At 57.1% G+C, this 9,049-nt stretch overlaps 1 protein-coding gene across 5 annotated transcripts in view; it reads right to left on the bottom strand.

The window, feature by feature from the left end:
- Window positions 1-328: 328 nt before the first annotated feature.
- Window positions 329-9,049, bottom strand: part of LOC125449692 (multiple epidermal growth factor-like domains protein 10) — a 33,605-nt gene continuing 24,884 nt past the window's right edge. For all 5 annotated transcript variants that reach the window (XM_059643025.1, XM_059643026.1, XM_059643023.1 and 2 more), the window contains 4 exons: window positions 8,767-8,868; window positions 7,612-7,712; window positions 4,134-4,226; window positions 329-730 (listed from right to left, as the gene is read on the bottom strand). In XM_059643025.1, the coding sequence (XP_059499008.1) occupies window positions 480-730; window positions 4,134-4,226; window positions 7,612-7,712; window positions 8,767-8,868 (547 nt within the window). In that variant the 3' untranslated portion in view covers window positions 329-479. The remainder of the gene's footprint in view (window positions 731-4,133; window positions 4,227-7,611; window positions 7,713-8,766; window positions 8,869-9,049) is intronic.

Below are 9,049 nucleotides of genomic sequence, written 5' to 3'. Positions count from 1 at the left end.
TCCTTAATTAACAGAGCTACCACGCCACCCTTCCAGAGCTTCCTTCATCCACCGTCGAATATGCGGATCCCTGCCCCAGCCATATCTCAGTGGCAGGCTTGAGCCCTTTTCCCATTATCCCCCTGCACACTCTCTTCAGGTGTTTTCTCTCTCTTTAAGTTGTTTGTAAATAAAAGCTAACCTTCGACTTTTGTCCCTAAATCTCCTAACAAGCTCGAGCAGCTTGTGGGTGTGAATGATTGGATCTGAAGCCTCTGGACTTTGGGAAAGGAAGGTGTTGTCGCTGTCTCTCACAAAAAAAAACACGGAAAGCGGGAAGAAAGCCTGTTTATTTTCCCCTCATTCAATTAAGTCAAACTTTGCAGTTCGTGAATCAGACGCTCCGTGCCTCCTGCAAGCAAAGAGAGACGGAAGCCGCTTGGACGTGCAGTTCGGGGGGACAGACGGAGAGGGTGGCAAGACGGGATGCTGAAGGCTACTCACAGACCACCAGTCGTCCCGTTGACGCATTCGCACGCTCCGGTGACCCGGTCGCAGCGTGCCCCGTTCCGGCACTGGCAGAGTCTTGAACAGTCCTGCCCGTAGGTCCCTGGGCGACAGGGGTCTTCGCACGCCAGGCCGGTGTAACCAGGGGGGCAGGAACAGAGGCCAGTCAGAGGGTCACACTGTCCCCCGTTCCTACAGGCACATTTCTGACTACAGTTCGTGCCCCAGTACAGGGCAGAGCAGTCTGTGGGTGTGGGCGGTGGGGAGCAGAGATAGTGGGAGGGAGGAAGGGAGAGAGGGAAAGAGAGTGGGAGAAAGAGTGTGAGAAGGAGAGGACAGAAGAGATGGGGGACGGGGTTAAAGAGACAACAAGGGATAGAGAGGGAGAGATGGAATGAGGCATAAACAAAACATTAGACAAAGATTCCAGGTACGCGCTCCCTCAGCACTGACCCTCCGACAGCGCCCGCTCCCTCAGCACTGACCCTCCGACAGCGCCCGCTCCCTCAGCACTGATCCTCCGACAGCGCCCGCTCCCTCAGCACTGACCCTCCGACAGCGCCCGCTGCCTCAGCGCTGACCCTCCGACAGTGCCCGCTCCCTCAGCGCTGACCCTCCGACAGCGCCCGCTCCCTCAGCGCTGACCCTCCGACAGCGCCCGCTGCCTCAGCGCTGACCCTCCGACAGTGCCCGCTCCCTCAGCGCTGACCCTCCGACAGCGCCCGCTCCCTCAGCGCTGACCCTCCGACAGCGCCCGCTCCCTCAGCGCTGACCCTCCGACAGTGCCCGCTCCCTACATGTTGTCATTGACAGTCTCTGACCAATTCGTGTTTAAATATTTGTTTTGAGAGAGAGCGAGATGTGTGGGGGGATCTGTCTCTGAGCAGATGGAGAATGTTCCGGAATGATTCTGGCACTGATCCGACCTGCTGCGTCCGGCCGGGTGCCGGGAAGTATCAGCGTTGAGACAGGGGACGGGGCATTCCAGAGTTTGCAAGTCTGATCTTCCACATCTGGTCTTCGTCGCTCTGTGAGACTCCCCTGGGGCTGGCCGGCGGGTGGGGGGGATGGTCAGCCATGGGAAGCGCCTGGCCTTTGACCTTGCGGAGGGAGCCAGGGCGGTGCAGACCGGCTGCTGGCAGGAGTTACACGGTGGGAGGCTCGCTCGTTCAAGATTGAGATCAACCCGCACCCTTCCACCCAGCACCCTCCCTCTCTCTCTCTCTCTCTCTCCCTCGCTCTGTCTGTCTTTCTCTGTGTCTTTTTCTCTCCGTGTCCCTCTCTCCCTCTTTCTCCCCCTCTGTATCTCTCTCTGTTTCCCTCTCTTTGTCTCTCTCCCTCTCTCTGTGTTTTTCTCTCTCTCTCTCTGTCTCTGTTTCTCTCTCTCTGCCTCTCCCTCTCTGTCTGCCTCTCTCTCTCTCTTTCTATCTCTCCCCCCCTCAAACTCTCTGTCTCTCTTTCTATTTTTCTCTCTCTCTCTCTCTGTCTCTCTCCCTCTCTCCTTGTCTGTCTCTCTGTCTCTCTCTCTCTCTGTCCCCCCCTCTCTCTCTCTCTCTCTCTCTGTCTCTCTCTCTCTCTGTCCCCCCCTCTCTCTCTCTCTCTCTCTGTCTCTCTCTCTCTCTCCCCTTGTCTGTCTCTCTCTCTCTGTCTCGGTCTCTCTCTCTCTCTCTGTCTCTCTCTCTCTCTCTCTCTGTATCTCTCTCTTTCTCTCTGTCTCTCTCTATGCCTCTCCATCTCTTTCTGTTTTTCTCTCTTTCTCACTGTCTCTTCTCTGCCTCTCTCTCTCTGCCTCATTCTCTCCATCTCTCTGTCTGTATCTCTCACTGACTGTCTCCCTCTCTCACTCTTTCTCTCTACCTCTTCCCCCCACCCCACCCACAGCTCCCTAAAACCCAGCTCTACCATCCATCATTCCGCACCCCCCCACGTATGTCCCAAGGCAGCAGATTTCTTTTGATGCTCTGCACCCCACTCCCGACCCACTTTGCCGCCTGTTCGGGAGACCAGACCCCGAACCTCTATCTCGAGCAGCTGCCCCAAGATGCCACCCAGCTCCGACGCCAGCAGGAGCGAACATAGGCCTCTCAGCCCCACTCCGCCATATTGGATATGACAGGGGACCAATTTTAACCTCAGCCCTGCATTCCTGGCCGTGCTAAATTGTCCCGTAGTGCCCAGGGATGTGCGGGTTAGGGTGGACCGGCCGTGCTAAATTGTCCCGTAGTGCCCAGGGATGTGCGGGTTAGGATGGGACTGGCTGTGCTAAATTGTCCCATCGTGTCCAGGGATGTGCGGGTTAGGGTGGGATTGGCCGTGATAAATTGTCCCGTAGTGCCCAGGGATGTGTGGGTTCAGGTGGATTGGCCGTGTTAAATTGTCCCGAAGTGCCCAGGGATGTGCGGGTTAGGGTGGATTGGCCGTGTTAAATTGTCCCGTAGTGCCCAGGGATGTGTGGGTTAGGGTGGATCGGCCGTGCTAAATTGTCCCGTAGTGCCCAGGGATGTGCAGGTTAGGGTGGATTGGCTGTGCTAAATTGTCTCGTAGTGCCCAGGGATGTGCGGGTTAGGGTGGATTGGCCGTGCTAAATTGTCTCGTAGTGCCCAGGGATGTGCGGGTTAGGGTGGGTTGGCCGTGCTAAATTGTCCCGTAGTGCCCAGGGATGTGTGGGTTCAGGTGGATTGGCCGTGCTAAATTGTCCCGTAGTGCCCAGGGATGTGCGGGTTAGGGTGGATTGGCCGTGCTAAATTGTCCCATAGTGCCCAGGGATGTGTGGGTTAGGGTGGATTGGCCGTGCTAAATTGTCCCGTAGTGCCCAGAGATGTGCGGGTTAGGGTGGATTGCCGTGCTAAATTGCCCCGTAGTGCCCAGGGATGTGCGGGTTAGGGTGGATTGGCCAGGTTAAGTCAGGATTATGGGAGGATAGAGTGTGGATGGGTTGGTCTGGAGGGTTTGTGCAGATTCGATGGGCTGGATGGCCTCCTTGTGTCCTGTATGATTCTGTCCCACAGTAACCTCCCGAAAATCCTTTCGTCCCCTGAAAGCACTACCTCTCTCTGCCTTCGGCATATTGAAAAATTTTATATCCATCACCTTATACCGTACTGAACCCTGGGATAGCAGGGGGAATTTGGACAGGTACTTGGATAGGAAAGGGTTCAGGGGTGGAGGCGGGAATATGGGGGCAAATCCAGGCAAGGGGAATGGGTTTAGTTTGGGGAACTGGGCCAGCACGGACAAGCTGGGCTGATGGGCCGTTTTCCATGTTATTGCAGTCCGGAGAGACGTTGGATCGGTTCGGATGAAATTCTCTGGGAGTTTAGAAAGAACGAGACGGGAATCTCATAGAAACCTGTGAAATTCTAACGGGACTAGGCAGGGGGAATGTCAGGGAGAATCCGGGGGTTCAGAACCAGGGGGGCACGGTCTGAAGGAGACGGTGGGTGTTGGGGGGGGGTATTGGGACTGAGAAGAGTCCGGAATGAAAGCGGGGAGCCTGTGGAATTTTCTGCCCAAAGAGAATTCTCAGGATCAAAGCCGGAGATTGAGTTGGATGATCCCATAGAATGGCAGGGAAGGGCCGAATGGCCCGTTTTCCTGGGTTTCTCTGGGATTGCTGACCCGACCAATGCCCCTCTCGGAGCACTCACCGCTGGAACAGTCCTGCCCACGCCATTCGGGTGCACATTGGCACTGGTCGGGGGTGAGACATCGGCCATGCACACATTCCTGGGCACATTGAGCTGGAGAGAAGGAGAGAGGGAGAGAGGGAGAGAGAGAGAGAGAGTTGAACCTTAGCACCAAGCAGTTGACTGTATCCCTCAGTGTTGACCACCCTCCCCTCCCTTTGACCCCACCTCCCCTCTCACTCTTTCTTTGGTTTGGTAGGAGATGCAATGTTTATCTCTCAACCAGACACGATGCAACCCGCCCCCCCACCCCCGATGCCCGGGTAACGCTCACGGGATTCACGGATCCTCCAGTTGCAAGAGGAGTCTGGCACTGCATCCAGGTCGGGGAGTGGTTGCCGATGCTTGGGAGGTGGGGTTGGGGAGGACGATGTCGGGGGACAATGTGACGTCGAACCTTGAGTTAACAGCGACCCCCCCCCCCCATCGACCCCCTTTTCTGGTCCCAGGGGAGGGGTGGGATTGATTTCGCCCCGCGCGGTTTTTTCCTGTAAAGAAAAAGTGTGTCGTCAACGCGAGGCTGCCTTGTGGGATCTTGCTGTGCACATCTCCGAAAAAGGAGCATTTCGTTGGACGCAGGACCGCGAAGGCTGGGGGTGCGGAGCGTAAGGTTCAATGGGAACTTCCAAAAGGTGGGGCGGGGGCTGAGGTGGGTCAGAGACATTGTGGGAACGGGTGAGGGGGGGGTGAGCGGTGAAGATTTGCAGGAGATGCGGGGACGGAGAGCGCAGTTTCGGGGTGGGGGGGTGGAAGCGGTGGGCGGAGAGTGGGACCGTTTCGAGAACCTTTTTGCAGAGCTTGCAGGGCCCGATGGCCTGAATGGCCTCCTCTCTGCCAGATGGTTAAGTAGGCAAGTTCGCTCACCCTATCCAATTGGACCTCCAAGCACAATCTGAGGCCTGAGCACCTTCGAGTTCAAGGGTCAGCAGGGGGCGGAATTACAGTCAAGAAGAGGAGACGGGGGGTCCGGGGTGGTAGGGGGTGGGGAGAGGGTGCCACTGTGCGTACCGATCATCACCCCCTCCCTCTGCACCATCCCCACCCCCCTCCCCCACTGGCAAAAGCCTTCCTCAAACAGCGGCCATCTTCTCTGGCCATCAGCCCCTCAGCGATCGTGCTCAATGGCGGACGGTCAGGGCGGCCATCTTGGAATCCCAGCCCACTGTCAGACTAGGCCGAGGGCCGTTCTGGAAGCAGCCTCTCCCAGGGTCCGCTCTGCAGCCCCCATTGATGGCTACTTTTCGAGCGAGGGAGCTGCGCAGAAGGGATGGAGTTTTCCTGGGATGTGTTAGTGAGTGTGGGGCCGTGACCTCGCCGCCTCACTCCCTTGGCCTAACCTCTGCGAGACCCGACTCACCCTGAGTCAGGAACAGCACGATCTCTGCGTGGCATCATCTCCGTCTCTCTCTCTCTCTCTCTCTCTCTCTCTCTCTCTCTCCGCTTTCTGTCATCTTTCTCCCAGATTCTCTCTCTCTCTCTCTCTCCCCCCGACTCTGTCTCTCCACCTGTTTTACTATCCCTCTCACCGTATCCCTCTCTCACACTCACTTGTCTTTCTCATTTCTTTCTCCTCTCTTTCAATATCTCTCTATCTTACACACGGTTTGTATCTCTCTCTTGAACTGTTCTATCCCTGCTCTCCGTATTCCTCTCTTTCTCCATCTCTCTTTCTGTGACTGTTCTCAATATCTATCTCACATGTAACTCTCTCTCTCTCTCTCTGTCACGCTCTTAATTTATCTCTCTTTCTCTCCGTTTCTCTCTTTCTCTCCGTTTCTCTCTGGTTGTCTCTAAGTTTCTGTCTAATTCCCTCTCTCTCTCTGTCTCTTCGCCCCCTCTCTCTGTTTTTCTCTCTCTCTCTGCCTCTCCTTTGACCCCCTTCTCAGCTCCATCCTCTATCTGTCTATCTCTCACAGGCTTTCCCTGTCTCTCTCTTTGAGTTTCTCTGCCTATCTCTCCATTTCTCTCTGTTTCCACCCCCACCACACCTCTGTTTTTCTCTCTCTCTGCCTCTCCCCAGATCTGTGTCCCTAACCACACTCCCTCATCTCTCTCCCCTACGTCTCTCTCCATGCCCCTGTCTCTCTGCACCCCCTGTCTTGCTCTCTCTGCATCAGAGGGAGTTAATGGAGAGTGTGTGTCTCTGTCAGGATCTCAGGGACCCCTGTTAAAGAAAGAATCTTACTCTCTCTCTCTCTCTCCCTCTGTCGCTGTCTCTCTCGGTATCTGTCTCGCTCCCTCCATCCATCAGGGACCCCTGTTAAAGCGTGAGTGTCTCTCTTTCTCTCTGTCTCGCTCCCTCTCTCTCTCCCTCCTTCCTTCCCTCCCTCCATCAGGGACCCCTATTAAAGAGGAAGTATCTCTCTCTCTTTCTCTCTCTCTCTCTCCCCCCACCTCTCTCTCGTCCCCCTCTCTCTCACTCCATCAGGGACCCCCGTTAACGAGTGAGAGTCTCTCTCCCCAACCCCCTCCAGTGGGGACCCTCTCTCTCCCCTACCCCCTCCATTGGGTCTCTCTCTCTCCCCAACCCCCTCCATTGGGGACCATCTCTCTCCCCAACCCCCTCCATTGGGTCTCTCTCTCTCCCCAACCCCCTCCACTGGGTCTCTCTCTCTCCCCAACCCCCTCCATTGGGTCTCTCTCTCTCCCCAACCCTCTCCACTGGGGACCCTCTCTCTCCCCAACCCCCTCCATTGGGTCTCTCTCTCTCTCCTTGCCCCCCTCCACTGGGGGAACCCCCTGTTGAAGGGGAAGTCTCTCCTTTGCCAAGGAGACCAATGGGAGCCGGGCCCCCGGCTCTCATACAAACTCACTGAGACTCAATCCCTCCTGGATCTGCTCCACCTATTAATAGGAGCCTACATTTCCCATCCTGGCAAGCTTTGCCCTTCGAGAAGAGGCCAGGCCTGTGGTCACTGAGGGTTTCGGGGATCTCAGAGGATCCGATAAAACTCCCTAAGGGCATAGATAGGGTAACCACAGAAAGGATGTTCCCAATGACCCGAGTTGGGGGGGGTGGGGGTCACAGTCTAAAGGAGATGGGGTGGACTGAGACTTCACCCAGACAGTGGGGACCGTGTGCCACAGGGAGCAGTCAGGGCTGGAACACGGAATGTTTTCCAGAGGCAGTCGGATAATCAGCGACTGGATGGGGTCGCAGTCTGGAAGGGCTGAATAGCCTGCTCCTGCCCGTACATTTCAGGAAGCGATGCCGAGGGAGCATGGCTCACCCTGGGCACTGCCCGCCTGTAGGACACCTCCCTCCCTCCCTCTCGCTGCTGCCAGGGCCCTTGAGAGCAAGGCCATGAGGCCACTTGGCCCCGATTTCCCGCAATGCCACTCAGCCGGAGATCAACGGCCTCAGCTCGGGCCCTGTCTCTCTCTCTCAGAGCGAGGCCTCGCCATCTGGGCCTCCCGCGCGACTGTGAAAGATACTCACGCACGCAGATGCCCCGGCTCTCATAATACCCGGGGCAGCAGTGTGCCCGCTTGCGATACTCGGTCTGTACCCCAACATGGTAGGTCATTCGGTAGGTGATCCTGCAACGGAAGGTGGGAAAGTGGGAAAAGGCCGAACCCAGAGACTGTGCCCCGACCCTTTTAGACCGCAGGCCTAAAATGGGAAAAGGGCGGGCACCGCTTTTGAGAAAAGAGCCAACGTGGGGCCCTGCGAGGAGCCCGAAGGTCGCATGCGCCACTGCTCGGGGGCATTAAAGCCAGGCAAAGCGGGCCTGGCAGAGCTCAGCCGAGCGACAGCCCTCCGACTGGTCCGCTCAATTGGCGTTGTTGGCGGGCCTACCCGCCCCCCCCCCCCGTTTTTGTCCAGATCCCAACCACTGTGTCGCTGTTGGTCTGGAGTCACATGTAGCCTCCGAACAGGAAAGGACACCCGGTTTCCTTCCCAGCGACCCGGGGTAGGGATTTTACTGAAAATTGATGGCGTTGCCATCGTCCCACGGCGCCAGAACATTAACTGCTCCCCCGCAACCCCCCACACTCCGCCCACCCACCGGATTACTAGCCAGAAAGATCCCATGCCCAATTGGGCAACCTGTGAACTAAAGACCCATCATTGCTGGGTGGGGAGGGAGCGGGTAGTGCCCATCCCACCCCCCCCATTCATGCCCTGGGTTGGGACATGTTTGCCCCTCGACTGAGCGCGGCCTAAACAGTTCATGGGATTCTTCTGTGCGCACGATGGGGGCTGCTGTGTTCCCTGACTCGGTAGAGGGAGAAAGCAGCAGCCCGGGGATGCTCCGAGAGTGACTGCAGTTCATTTCTGTCCCCGGTTGCAGGGGGGTGGCGCCAAATCCTCACAGCCAGGCCTCAGGGCTAGGCCTTACAGCTAGGCCTCACGGCTAGATCTCAGGGCTAGGCCTCATGGCTAGGTCTCACGGCTAGGCCTCACGGCTAGCCCTTACAGGTAGGCCTCACGGCTAGGCCTCACAGTTAGGCCTCACGGCTAGGCCTCAGGGCTTGCCCTCACAGGTAGGCCTCATGGCTAGGCCTCACAGCTAGTCCTCAGGGCTAACCCTCACCTGTAGGCCTCAAGGACAGGGCTCAGGGATAGGCCTCGTCCGGGCCGTTTACTCACTTGTGTCTGGCGCATCTGAAGTGGGTCCTGGGGTCATCACAGTCCTCCTCATAGGGTTCATCGTGAGGGGCCAGAAAAGACTCCTGTTTAGTGACCGAATAGCTGAGGTGGGGGCCGGGGTAAAGAAAGAAGAGCAGATCGTCAATTGGCCTCTACGCAACCCCTCCAGGACTGGGCCTGGTCCTTCAGCGAGTGAAATTTCCTGGGAGCTCCCTGGAAAACAAGGGCATATCCTGGGCAGGGACAGTCTTCCCAATTATCTGCTGCTGTCTTTGCCCTTCTA

This window comes from Stegostoma tigrinum, chromosome 47, assembly GCF_030684315.1.
Source record: "Stegostoma tigrinum isolate sSteTig4 chromosome 47, sSteTig4.hap1, whole genome shotgun sequence".
Lineage (NCBI taxonomy): Eukaryota > Metazoa > Chordata > Chondrichthyes > Orectolobiformes > Stegostomatidae > Stegostoma > Stegostoma tigrinum.
This window is presented reverse-complemented; position numbering and strand designations above follow the sequence as displayed.